Source organism: Eucyclogobius newberryi, unplaced genomic scaffold (genome assembly GCF_026437365.1).
Source record: "Eucyclogobius newberryi isolate DKJ021-1_F unplaced genomic scaffold, fEucNew1.0.hap1 SCAF_20, whole genome shotgun sequence".
NCBI classification, from domain to species: domain Eukaryota; kingdom Metazoa; phylum Chordata; class Actinopteri; order Gobiiformes; family Gobiidae; genus Eucyclogobius; species Eucyclogobius newberryi.
The window spans coordinates 11,398,242-11,413,177 of record NW_027315835.1 but is presented as its reverse complement, the minus strand read 5'-3'; the positions used below and the strand labels follow the sequence as shown (position 1 = coordinate 11,413,177).

General features: G+C 37.6%; 1 protein-coding gene across 1 annotated transcript in view; it reads left to right on the top strand.

The window, feature by feature from the left end:
* The window catches only part of arhgap27 (Rho GTPase activating protein 27), a 31,659-nt gene that overhangs the window by 2,588 nt on the left and 14,135 nt on the right, over positions 1 to 14,936 (top strand). Inside the window, exon 2 of the mRNA XM_072455813.1 lies at positions 13,766 to 14,185. Coding sequence (XP_072311914.1) covers positions 13,766 to 14,185 — 420 coding nt within the window. The remainder of the gene's footprint in view (positions 1 to 13,765; positions 14,186 to 14,936) is intronic.

The window sequence follows — 14,936 nt, the reverse complement described above, 5'->3', positions numbered from 1 at the left end:
TGAACGCGTTTGACTTGCTAAACATATCTTTCATCTTGGCAGTATGATTTTATGTAAATGAGCGTGCTATTTACAAAATAGCCCCTATTTCTGGCTTCTAAGGACAGTTGTTCTTAATCAGGGCTTGACCCAGCTCTATAACACTGTCATTCCCAACCTTTTTTCCCCACTACTTGAACAATGGTCAAATGTACTCATGGCAAGGATTTACAACAGTACTTGTTTTGTAATCACATGTGTGTGATTCACTATCCAGTTTGAGAACTATCGGACCAAACTGGGCTTAAAATAGAAATGTTGTCAAAACCTTGTCTTCTAATCTATAGCTCTAACAAAGTCTAATCTTCCAAACAAAACATGTATCTAAACCGTAATCTAGATCACTCTGACAAAGAGTAGATTGATCTACTCAGTGATGATATGATCTTGAACCAAATCAAGTCAATGTACAATGAACAATGCGTCTCAAACTGTGATTCAGGCGCACTTCTTTTGCCGACACACAGGCTGTTTATTGGTGGTCAGAGGGTCTCTGGGATTGTTTGAGATGACAACCATTACAGTGCGAGTGCAAATATGGGCCATGGATCACATCAAACTAGTTTCATAAGTTTAGTCATAGAACTGGCACTGACCCATGAGTTTAAATTGTACCTTGTCATATCAAATCATCTGAGCAGGACTTAAAGGTTGGACCATCACTGCTACTGACGACATTTAAAGCCAAGACTAAACCAGACATGCTGAAGTCTGACTATAACTATGTTGAAGTTGACAACACCTGCGGCACAGACAGAATCAGATGCCTCAAAACTGCTCCAACAGGTCGTGTGAGCGCATCCCGTCTGACCGGGACGCACTGTACGTTTCATAGTTTAGAAGACGCACGCCGCTGTGTCCCGGGAGCAAATGCACGCCTAAATTATTAACCAGTTATATTTCATAGTCAGCAGATCTGTGAAGTCGATTACGTCTTGTCCTCGAAGTAATATAACGCTTTCTTTCCTTGTGAATGATTGAAACTATCAAGGAAGTCTGCGATTCCAAATCTTTGTGTCGGCCCTGTCACCATGGGAACCGCATTATGAATATATACTTCCTGGTTGTATCAGCGTAGTATAACAATGGAAAAAAAGCAGTATTATGTTTTTTTATTATCATTGTGGTATTCAAATTGACAGTTGAATATCAAGTCTTCTCCTTGGTATCGAAATCAAACTATTACTATCAAGAGTAGATCGTTTCATTTGTCCTTTGATAAGTTGTTGGAAACTGCATGAAAAACTATTGTTCACCACAAGCTGATACTTATTTATAGCCTGGGTGTGTGCACTGCATTTAATTGGGTCATTTGTGCGTTATGAGATGTTCATGAGCTGAGTTAAGCAACTTTAAGTAGCACTAATGATCATTTTTACTTTGAGTACATGTTTTAGACCTTCTTTTTACTGTATTGTGTGTGTCAAAGTTTATTTTGCAATTCAAACTAACCCTGCCTCCCTAAGAAAATACTGCAGTTTCATAGTTTCATAATAGCAGGAGTGTGAGCAATCTGCCATCAACATCATAAATAATAAGTATTACTCACTTTACCCTTTAATCCTTTGGTTCTGGCACGCCTGCTGCTTAGTGTTGGTGTTAGTGAATTATTACAGGATATTATTTAATCAATAACCGTGATTATAATAATATAATCATAAGAAGTAATAATTGTGAACATTTGAGAAGCAAAAATAAGTAGTTTCTAGTCAATCTATATATATATATATATATATATATATATATATATATATATATATATGGCAAATCACGTGTAAAGTGTGTTTTTATGGCTGTTTAGATTACTTTGGAAATCTATTAAACAGTGTGAATGAATGAGGATTTTACTCTTTTTTGTGTGTCTGTAATTGGGAATGATTGTAAAATGTTGATATTCTTCAATAATTGCAACACTAAAATGTGAAGATCTTTTCCTTTTGCTGGTATATGTATTTATATTTTCCAGTTTTAGCACTGCATTTATTGGTTTGGTTCCCAGCACAGTTTTCTTAGTATACACCAGATTTACAATAAAAAGAGCTCCTTGATTAGTTCTGGTTTAGTCCTACTTTTGATCTTCTGTGCCAGCTTCAAGACCTAACTTAGGCGTGGTTATTTTCTGATACACAAGAGATCCATTTAGAACAAGCCTGGCCTCATTAAGAACTGCCCTGTCCCATCATCTGAGGTAAAAGGTTCAGACCTGGTTCAGTCCCGCGTTTGTTCCGGGTTCTTTGAAATCCACAAAGTCCCATTTTCAACCTGCTATTGTTCTTTATTACTCGCCGACGCACAGCTCTGGATCAGCCCTGGTTTAAACATGTTTTCTTGTATTTTATTCCGCGTTTACTTGGTGCGAAAACTGTGTGAACCGCCGCTACAATGCTGTTGTACTCCTCTCCGGGCATTATGGGAGCACTGAGGAGCGTGATGTAACGGGGGTGGAGCCAAATGTATTGAATAGGCCACTGTGTGTTGACCGTGGCGTGATTTGGGCCCCAATTTGGCCGTCCCATTGTTTGATTGGTCGAGCGCTAATGTGGTTAAGTAATCAGGCATAGTGCTGCTTCATGCCTTGCTGAGGGCTAAATGTGGGGAGCCGTGGTGGGTAAAATCGTGTCTCAGCCCAGCATGTAAATTAGAGATCAACCGCAGTGTATTTCTTTTTTTTTTTTTTTTTACAGATCGTTTAGAATCTAGACATTTTCCCCAAATTATGGTATTTACATTTCCAACAAACTCGTCCACAGTCGTGTTTCATGCACTGCCCTCTTTACACTAAACTTAAGGTGTTAAAATAAAGCGCTGTGTGTTTTAGGCAGCAGGTCAGGTTTAAGGTCAATATACGATAGCTTTTAAAAGAAAAGTCAATATTGGCCTGATGTATCTCTAACGTAAATGTGCCAGAGTTAGTCCTGCAGGTTAATTTTGATCTGTGGTCCTATTGGCGGGATGATGGCAGAAAACGGGATGTAACAGGCACAATACTGTCCATCCACACACATGACCATCACATGACCATCACATGACCATCACATGACCATCACATGACCATCACATGACCATCACTGAAATATAATGTATATTAGTAAAACTAAGAAGAAGCGTAAAGCATACACTGTTCCCAAAAATAAACAGGACAATAGACAAAACAATCACAACACAAAGGACATTTCTTAAAGCTGTTAATTAAAACAGGTTAGTCCACGTTATGCGGACATGTCTGATTGTCCAGAAGTTTAACACATCTACTAAAAGTATGAAATGATGCCATGTTCCCTCCAGACGGTCCAAAAGAAGAAGGATTTTTGCCGTCTCCTATGCGCGATGCTCCAGTATTTGTATTTAAGTTTAACTGTATGAACCCCTTTAAAACTTAAGATGATTTGACAAGGGCTTTAATGAAGATAATTTTGATTATTTGCAACAAGTATTTGTGTACTGTCAAATGGTAACTGCAGTGGAGGGTTGTGTTCTGGTTTGAGTGCTGTTTTGGCCTGATGTAGACTCGGTTTGGTCCCGATTTAGTCTTGTCGTGGTGTAGTTTCAGATTTAGTACCAGTTTAGTTCCAGTTTTGACGTGGCGTGTGGGGGCTGATTGGAGCAGAATGGAGCCTATAGCATTCAGAACAGATGTTTTTGTCTATCACACCAGTTTTGGACTTTTTTTCCAGGAGCATTTCATTTGCAAATTATCCTCTTCTAAAAAAAGGTTTTTCCAGGATGTTGTTTCTTTATCTCAACCATTCACACGTTGAAAACTGGTCCCTGGATTGAAATCCTAGAGTAAACATTTGCATCACATCCTTGTTCATGGGTTTTAGGCAAATTATTCCTTCCTTATCTGAAGGGTTTTGTGAGGACTGTCATTTTCCAATTTGAGTCATTTGCCAAATTTGAGTCAATCGTGCCAGTTTGTATTATTGGCCTTTTATTTAACAGGGGGAGACATGGGGAGAACATGCAAACTCACACAGAAAGGCCTTGCACCGACCAGGACAATTGTAGCCTTAGTTAAACGGTCATTAAGTTAATAGAGTTTGCTAGTTTTTTTATTAAAAAGTTGTATAACGTCTATTTTTTACTAGATCTCGTACCTCAGTCACCAAACACAATATTACACAAGTTTATTAGCAGTTAAATGTTGTGTTTTCATGAAGGTTGAGCTCATAATAACTTACACATGTTTAAATAAAAAGAGATCGACGCCTTTTTTTGCCGTAGTAAGAGAGCTACGTTTTTTTTTACTTTTCCTCATTCAAAAGATAAATAAAAGATATTTTGAGTTGCATTGAATTTTGTTTCTATTGCTATAATACTGCAAGGCTGTTGCTATGACAAATCTTTCAAATCAGGAAAGAATCCTTATGCCTGAAACCCATGAATAGTATTTTTGGACCTAAACTTAGATATTACAGTATTATTTTTAGATATACATTATACTCCACTTAGACAAGCTCAGAAACGATCCATGAAATGCCGTTGTTGCTATGGACTTCATGCAGTAAGTTTTTAGGGTGCATTGAATTATTACTCGATAATAATGATGTTGTTTTGACTATCCCGGACTGGAAAAGCTGGCTGGGATATGTTTTTACGTATTTTAAGTATGAAATAAAAGCCTCACTATTTGAATAACCTTTGCCAACTCTATGTTACAAATGTTATGGCCTTTTGACAACAAACTGGCTAATTGTGTGACAGAAAGGAAATGCTGATGTAACAAACGCTCTCAGAACTAGACTTCCTGTTTTAAACACCCACGTGGAGTCTAGTGTTTTTTGTTTGCTTTCTAGGATAACATTTCTGAAATTCTGACCTTTGTAGAGTAATGTCTGTTCTGCACAGTGTAGATTATACAGGTCAGGATTGATGGTTGTATCGTTAGAAGTTATTCGTTGGAATAATTGAATGATCAGTTTATAAAAAGTATGTGGAAGACTCAAAATGCATCCATGTTACTCCACAAAGAATTACTTTCCCCAAGAGGTGACTGTGCAGGTGGCCAACTGTACTCAACGCTTACTACTACTAGTATTTTGTACCATACACTGTGGCCCTCTGTGACTTTAATGTTTATTGTTCACTTAACAATTTTTAAGGCACTATATACAAAATGTGGATGTCAAGATTTTAGATTTTGGTTAATAATAATTAATTATAAATAAAATAAATAAAATAAATAAAATAAATAAAATAAATAAAATAAATAAAATAAATAAAATAAATAAAATAAATAAAATAAATAAAATAACCCTGAGAGTATTAGTCAACCTAAATAAAAGGTTGTTTCTGGCTTTACTTTTTCTTTCAGGTTTGATGTAATAAATCCGGTCACATATGAAAATGGAAACGTATTAGACAACGCTGAAAAAATGCAGGTTTTCACTGTTGTTTGGTCCTTGAACAATCCTTAAATTATTACATTTCTACTCACAATAATTGCAACGCCAACATTCGATATCGTTCCATAAGAATTCTCAATTAGACCCGAGTCAAAACCCAACATCACATGGTTAGATAGATTGCTTCCGTTCGGTCTGTTAGTGTTAGACTTGATACAATCACCTCCAACTTATTTATCGTTTAGCGCAGGAAGTCTTGTCTGGACTGAAGTGCAAACTCAGTATATTCCTCTTTCACTCTTGTCTGTCTTTTCTCCATTGTTTCAGAGCTCTCAGACAGTTCACCCTCTGCCCTGTTATCCTGTGCACACTCGCGCTTCATGTCTGCACAACACACACACGCACACGCACACACACACACACACACACACACACACACACGTATTGACTGAAATAGACGCACTCCTCTCTCACCCCTTCCTGCTGCTATTGTAATGCCGAGCTACACTTCTCCTTTTTGTCAAACTGTGTCTGCAGCCGTGAAGATGTTTAGACCGTTTGCTGTGCAGCTTCGACCCTAACTTACCGCAGTTTGGTCTATTTTGGCTCGATATTGGATGCAAGGGAAGGGCGTTTTTAAATAGGCTGTAATCATGGTGGACTTGTACTCGAGGACATGGGCAGGTCATCGCCCCAAAAAGAGCCTACCCCTCTCGGTCTCGTCTCAGGTGAGTTAAACCCGTAAAACTATTAAAGGCCGGCTCATTTGCATGTTATTTATAGCGGGCTGTTTCGCTGTTGTCGTTTATAACGGTCCGTCGTTTCCTGGTTCGAAAGTGATGCGATGCTGCACTTGTTGTTTTCCTGTATCGCAATCTTCATCGTTCTGCTGATGCACACACAAACTTCTGCCAAATGGATATATTTAATCGGCCTCTAGGCTTTTATTACTGTCACTACGCTTGCTATTTTCTCTATAAAGAACCACTGTAAAGAACCAGCACAAGTTATCTATTTTTACAAGGGTTAAGGTTACGACTTGTACAGCTACTACTACCACATGTACATATTAAGCATTTTGTACTTACTTACTTTACTACTTCTACTACTTCTACTACTACTACTACTACTACTACTACTACTACTACTACTACTACATTACAATCCAAGTCATGGGCCATCAATAGATATCAATGAGATCGACAGAAATCTCAAGATAATCGTGATTATTCAGGTCACAATATGATCGTAAGAACAAAAAGAATTTAGAAGAATTTTTGAGGCAAAATTAAGTACTTTCTGTTCAAAATACAGCCCAAAAATAGCCATATTTTATTTTATTTTTTTAATCTGGCTGTTTTTGTCACATTTAACATGTTTTTCAGAGAGTTGCATTTTATTCACCATGAGAGTGAAGGAAAATGAAAGATATCACTGTTAAGTCACAGTTTCAAGAATCGTGAATAATCGTTAAATTGTGATGTTTTTTATTATTAAAATCGTGACACTGAAATTTTATATATCGTGGCATCCACAGACTGAACTTTACAGTGGAACTTAAGAATTGCAAATGTGTTTTATGTTTTAATGTTTTCTGTGGTCAAAAGGCAGTAGGGCTTTAGTTTTTGTGTCGATTAATCGGTCGATGGTGCTAAAATTTTTATTTTGGGGGATTTTAAAGGATTTATATTCACAACAGCAGAAAGGAGAAGGCATGGGGTGAATTATTTTGAGATTTGGATGTGAATTGTGAGTTTAATCTGCCTTTTTATTGACAAACACGCTGTTTCCTAGTGTTTTTCAGTATAAATAATTGTAGCTGTGCGCTCTCCTGTAATCTTGTGATCTCGACAGTGCATTTTGGGAACAGATACATGGTCTAATCATAGAGATACTAAGGTTTTAGAGCTTTTGCCCGCGCCGTGCCATGCGATGCAGATTATATCTTTAGTTGAGCAACAATTTACTTTCTACAGCCCTATAAAGTGGCACTTGTGTATTTATCACAATATCTGCATTTCACATTCAGAGCTGTCTTGTCCTAATCAACATTTTCATATTTTCTAAACTGTAAAAGTTATTGGAAACTACAGGCATGACTGAATAACATGTCATTGAACAGTGATACTTCATATTTTGCTTTCAACTTCTGTTTCTAATGAAACTGAAACCATCTGTACTTCACGTCTTTTTAGTTCTCCTCGGTTGTTTTTCAGTTATTTCAATCTGAATTCCGGTTTTAAAGTCGGACCATGTTTAGACAAGGTTTTCTTTCTTTATACTTTATTTAAATTCTGTTTTTTGTATCAGCTTGGTCGTGGTTTATTGTCCAAGTTTTGTCTTTATATAATCCTGGTTTAGTCCATGTTTTATTCCTACGTAATACTCATTTGATATTAAAACAGAAAACAATTAATTTGTAATTGATTAGGTTATTTATTTCACTATTGCCATTTCCCCAAATCAAATATCCAATGATTCAATTTCCTGTGTCTGCCAGTGTTGTCATGCCAAGTTGTCCATATCAATTGGGGTCATTTTGGTAATTTAGGTCAGTTGTCTGGTTATTTATATTGATTCAATTACATGATCAAAGGCTTGGTATGTTAAATTGCATAACCAGTATATTTTCATACTGCACTAGTAGTAGTTTTATGATCAACTCAGTTTGTTTCGTATTTTACAGTTATTCACTCATTATTGACACCATTATTATTACCATCATTATTAACTCTTATTTGACTGAAACACAACAGGGTTTGATTGGCTTATCAATTCTTGTCAAAATAAAGACTTAAAAAATGTGTAGGTCGAGTCTAGAGTCTACTTTGTATAGATTTGAATAGATTTCCTAACTTGACCTTTTTAAGTTTATTTAGAGATTAAGACGTTTGAATATGAGCTCGACAAAAGTGCTTCATGTATGACGTCTTCAAATGTTTCCAAGAACATCGGACATTTCTAGGTGTTATGTTTGTTTGATGAGATGTTTCTGAATTAATGTTAAACTCTTTCTAAGAACAGTAGTGGCCCTGTCTTGATTTTGGTCCATGTTTGGAACTTTGGGCCAAGTTTAGTCATGGTTCAGTCCCGGTTTGATGTATGCTTTTCAATGGTTTCTGTTAAATATTAATATGTAAATTATGTTTCTTATGTATCTTATGTATCGTGGGCAATTCCACTTCTCCCATTACGCACATAACACACAGTGCTTCAAGGGGAACCAGGTAGTTTGTTTGTGTTCATACAGTTTGGATTGAATGACACAAAAAGCTATTTGTGCCACAGCTGCAATGTTTCTTTAAATTTAAATGGGGAGCATATCATAGGGCTGCTTTGTCTTTAGTTGTTTATCATTTAAAACTAATTCTAGGATTCTAGGACTCAAGGACTCGCTCTCTCTCTCTCCAAATCGAGTTGGAGATGCCCACGTTCAGCTTCTCTATACAATCCTCAGACACAGGCAGAGGGCAAAAGGGCCCGGTTTAGACTCCACATACATATTATTCAATCCACAAGGGGCAAAATATGGTCATTAGATTATGAAAATTGCCCTCATATTCAATTAGAAACAGTGAAAAAGAGTGAATGAAACAAGACGTGCAATGTGTCCCGCTAGCAGGGGCGAAGCAAGGACATTCAGGGACTGTGGGGGGCCCTCAAAATGAACTAATGAGGGTCAATGAGTTGCTATTAATATTACACCTAAAATGTACCAGAATACAGGAAATTATATGATCCCCAGATTGCCTTTAGGATTGTTATTTAAGCAATATATAAAACGAAAGGGAACAAGCGGTAGAAAATGGATGGAAATAGCCTATATCAAACTATAAAGTAAAAAAAAAATACATTAAAAAACATTTAAATATGTATTTTCAAAGTTTGAAGGGGGTTGGGGTATGAGGTAACCACTGTGCATGTCTGCTTGTGGGCACAAACTCAGTGTAATTCAAATAGAAACATGTGGTTTGCAGTCTCACCTATTGTTTTTCTCTACAGTCTTTCACATGTAATTCTAGGTTTTACGCTTTTGGCTAAGGTGTCATAGTGTACACATAGAAAGAGGCAAAGCAAACCAGGAGTTGTCAGCCAGTAACACAATGCTTTAGGCTATGAGTTTGACTACACATACTGTATTTTTTTATTGTAAACATTGTACTAGTAGTAAAGTAAACTGATTATTCTGGATGTTGATTATTTTGAAAGATCAGATCTGCTGCTATGACCCTGAAACTAGTCTTTAAGGTATTTAATGCAACACGATCCTTAAATAAAAATGAAAACAGTTGTGTATACATTTGTGTCACTAATAACCCAGCATTTCTTATTTGATTTTTACATTTAGACTGCAATGAAGTGGACCAACAGGTTAGAAACTCAGCGCAGACTAACTGACAGAATAATTATAGGCAGACTTCTCTCTATCGCCTAGTAACTGCAATGCTATTTCATGGTGTGACAGTAACATTGCCAGCGCTATACATCAGAACCTAAAATATCTACATGCAAAACTCACGGAGGTTTAAGAGAGGCGTCCGTGTTGCCTTTTTCATCAGAGCTCTTTCACACCAGGTCACTCTCTACATGCAAGTAAGTCAGAAACGATGATTTGAATAGATTTTATGGACGACATGTTTGTATTCTGGGATTTTTCCAACTGAACTTCATTAATCAGGATCAGAGTTGGACATAGAAAGAGTCTTTGACATACGTTTCAGTGTGAAGCGGTGCGTTATTTATTTCCAAAGTCCTGTCAGTTCTAGTCATTCTCTAGTCCTGATCTAGCTAAGGTTACGTCCTGGTTTAGTTCCTGTTTTGATGTTCTGAATGTGTACGTGAACACGCCGAAGTCTCTTTAACACGTAGTTGACATATGCCAACTCTTTACTGTATTTTCTTTGTTTTTCTTCAAATATGTAATTGATCAAGAGGAGCGCTCAACAAAGTAGTGATTGACTGATATTTTGATTGGCTGGCATTTTGGGTCGATATTTGTACGTTTTGGCGTATGGCGAAATCTCCAGTACAGGCCGATATTTAGTTTTTGCCAACAATACTACTAAAGAAATTAAATGAAGCTTTGTTTGAATACTTTATTTGACTTAAAGGCCATCTCACAGGTTTATAGTGAAACAGCTGTGGATGATGAATGATTGCTAAACCTGTTTTCTGAAGATACTTATTTTTTATTCTGTAGAGCTGGTTTTGGCTGCAACGTTGTAGTTTACAGTAATTATATATGTTATACGTGGACAAAATTGACAAGTTGGCTTCAAAATATTGTCCAAAGACATGCATGTGTTAGGCAAAAATTGGCAACTCTAAATTGTGCCAATGGACAAGTGTTGAAAATGAGCATATACTGCTACATACACTTAAAACATTGCATCTGGTTCATCCAATGCTATGTCCTTAAATAAATAAATACATTTTAAAAAAATTGTCAAAGCTCATCTGTCGTCAGTGTAATTGGATCCATGCAAAAACCTTTATCAGTCGATCTCTACGACAAAGTTATTTAAATGACTGGTTCTGCTACTTGCAACACCACTACAACTATTATTATTATTACTACTAAATACAACGAATACCACTATTATGATTACCATCTCTTCTGTTGCTATAGCAGTATTTTTACATGAATACTACGTCGTGGGTATCATTATGCAATTACAACTTAATTAATGGGGCACTAACTCTACTACAAAAGAACTATTACTGTAACTACTGCTGCTGCCTTGCATTATAGATATAAAAAAGCTTAATAATAGAAACAGGTACATCGACTTCCTGTTCAAAACTACATGGCCTTATTTTTGAAAGTCTTATGTACAACAATGTGCAAGGATGTAGGCGGACACTTTCTGAGCACTCAAGCCTCAAACAGTATTTATAGTATCCTCCATTATGATTTTGTGCTTGTTTGTTTTATGCGTGTTTTGATTGTTTTATATAAACCTGGAGTCTTGAATAAAGATTTAAATGAGTCACTCAAACTACAAAAAACACAACTTTGAATAACACAACTTTGAATAACACAGAAATATGTCCAATTTAGACAACAACACACATTTCTGTCATTGTCTCTCTGATTCATCACACATTCGTTTTCCTGGTATTATTGTGCTTGATGGTGGTGCTTGAAGTGAAACCCTGGCGGTTTTACCACATTTTGGGGAGTTTTTCTGTAAGTGTGAGCAAGCGATGATGACACAGGAATGAGGTGAAGCACAGTTTACAGTGGGATGGGCGTTTCTCTCAGATGTGCATTTTCTTCCTGTTCGAGAGGCACAAAAGTTAGACTTTCGAGAGCTTATAAGAGCGCTACAGAGACCAGTCGGCTGTGAGTTTGTAGGGGAAGTTGAAATGTTGTCTCCAATCCAATCCAACTTTATTTCTAAAGCACATTTTGCCAACACAAAGTCTCCAAAGGCCTGCACAGGTTACAAAACAAGCACAAGCAAAAGGCAGTTCAGTTCACATTTTACAATTACAAAAATTAAGTGGGGTATTTGTGCTTTTAAATACCCTTTTTTTTCTTTTTTTTTTACAAAGTCTATATTTATAATCCAGTTATTTATTGACTAACACTCAGATCAACCTCTCAACTCGCCATGACTCACTTGGTTCAATGTGTGACTTGTTTGTGGGAATTGCTTTTTATAGTTTAGCAATTGCTACTCCTGTAACAGTGTATGGAGTCATAGGGTTTTGCATATTCACGTCATGATTACTGACAATTTAGCGCCTTCTCTTATGATAATGTGTATTTCGATTATACCTTTTGGTTTCACGTGTTCAAGAAGTTACTTAAATATTATGTTGGAAAATCAATCCAAAAATGTCTAAACTTGAAATCTCAATTATGAAAACTACTAATTCAGTTTTGTTTGCTGGTCGATTGTATCTAGTTCTTGTGCAACTGACTTTATATTACATTTTAGAAGGGTTACCAAAAGTATAGAAAATCAGATACTATTTAATATTAAAAATAAACTAGATTTGACCTTTCATGAACAGTTTTGGAATGATCTTGAGCTTTATCAGACCTAGAAGACTTAGATACTTGGTGGTCTCTTTTGTGTACCTCCCACTGCCCAAATCAGCTATACATGAATTTAAATGTAGTGAATGTTTGTCCTGCTGTAGGACATTATCTAATGTATACCGTAGGCCTTGCAATGTGCCTTGTCCTTGACCTGAACACCTTCGGCCCTTTATTGTTTGGACAAGACTTGCAGTAACAACGTTCAAATCGAATAAGATTGCTTATTCACACTTACAAAAATGTTAATCCTTGTGGTAAGGTTTTGTTTGGGTTCTGAGGCCCACGTTGCTGTATTGTCCAGTCAGAAAAGGAGAGCATGTTTTCACATTCTGTCACCTTTTTATATGCATTTGCAGTCAATACTCAGATTGTAACGTTATAAAATATAAGTACACTAATATCATTGTTGGAAAAAAAATACTTAAATAGGTGAAAATGGCACCTTTCCTGGGTAGTTTTCAAATGTTTTTGATCTAGGATTTGGATAGGATTTGAAAACACCCCGTCTAAATAATTTGGTCCGGGGGTACGGGGGCCAACTAGGCGAAATACGAGTAGCTTCGGCATTCTCCGGACTAATAAAAAGTACGTAAAACATTTGAAGGTTATACTTAGGAGCGGCGTATCGCGGCGTATTTTCCGACGCTTTTACAAAATAAAGTGGCGCTTTTAACGCCGTGCGTCCAGCGCGGTGATCTTCGTCAATTTAATGAGGTTTCGATGAAATTCTGTCAAAGTGCGCGAAAAAACGAGTAGCTTCGGCATTCTCCGGACCACGGCTCGGCAGCCAATGGCGGACTATACGCTTCCCAGCCTGATTTAATGATAACATTCCCTTTTTTTCTAAGATTTATTAAGAAAAAGACCCCGTCCCTGCACTCGAAAATGCCTGTCCATTTCTTATTGATTCAAAGGTTTTTGTGGGGATTCACTAAATGTTCGGCTTATCATTGTGGGGCGGGACTTGTGCTCCATGTTCAAATGCCAACAAAATTAACTGTTCCTAAACCTAAACCTAACCCTAATCCCAACCATACCCTAATTGTGGAATAATATATTGTCAAAAATAAACATTTGCTTCGAAAATGGAAGAAGATTTACGATGCTAAGCTCTGCCCTTGGAATAAAACGCCAAACTTTTAGGGAGTCCTGTTTTTGAGAGGATCTATTCCCATTCAAACAATATAATTCGATTTGCTTAATTGCTATGACAATGTAGGGCTGTCACCATAACTTGAAACTCATTAATCAGAACTAGCGTACACATGGAAATATTAAAGAAACTACTGCTTAGCTTCTTTTTAATGCCTTCTATTTCTTTTTTCCACAGGTAGACAATGACCTTTCGGCTGTTTATGTCAACGTAGCTCAAGTCCGAAAGAGCATCTCCGACTCGCCTCCTTCAGCCCCATCCTCCTTCTCCCCGTCCTGTCTCGACCCCGAGGGATGGGAGGTCCACTTTGACCAGGACAGCGGCCAGGACTACTACTACCACCCCGCCACGGGACACACCACCTGGGACAACCCCTTCACAGACTCCTCCCCCTCCGAACTCAAGCCCTGCTCCTACTCTCCGTCGCCGCCGCCGTCTCCGCCCCTGTCCCCGGCCACGCCCTCCTCCGACTGGGAAGAGTTAGTGGATGAGAGAAGCGGTCAGACCTACTTTTACAACCCGATGTCTGGGGAGACGTCCTGGGACCCTCCCGTGATGGAGCCCATGAGCGTGCACAGATTTCACGAGGACGGCCCGGTAAGAGAGGACGCCAAGCTGCTCCATTTAGCGGCGCTGTCCTGTTTCAGGAAAACCTGGGGGAATACTGCAAATATGGTCTGATTAGAACGGATTCAAAATCGCTCCCACCTACATAGACGAGTTCATTAGACAAGTCTTGCAAGTGTCCAAAACTTTAAAGGTGCATGATGTAACTTTTCTGGGTTTTCTAGGTTTCAATGTTCACCTCCAGCTTCGGTACACGTTACATGTTACTTCCCAACACTGAGGCATGAGTGCTAACCCTTCTGCCAACAGGCCTTTTAGTACTAATTAAACGTTACTCAACAACTGCTCATAATGTTATGCTTGAATCAGCTTGATGAGTATAAATGTATCATCAGGGGGAGTTTGCTTTTAACAGAACAGAGCAGCACCATTATGAAAGACAAGGTCCTCTTTTCTCTTATAGATAGCCTGGAACAGCAGAAGTAACATTTTGTGGGTCATGGAAATGTGATTTATCAAAGGCATGGGTCATTTCAAGGATGAATGCAGCATATGGACCAACATGTGCTAAAATGCAAATAGTGCTTGCATAAATCTATAGACGAATCCATTGGCTCTCTAACATAGTCACAAATGACATAAGTACATTGATTTTGCCAGTTTCAGCGGGCTCGTATGTATTCATTTGACACGTTATAACGCTCAAGCCCAGGTAAATTAATAAAGTTTAGGTTTAAGATTTAATCCTCTGTATTTCTACAATATACCATGCAAAACTACA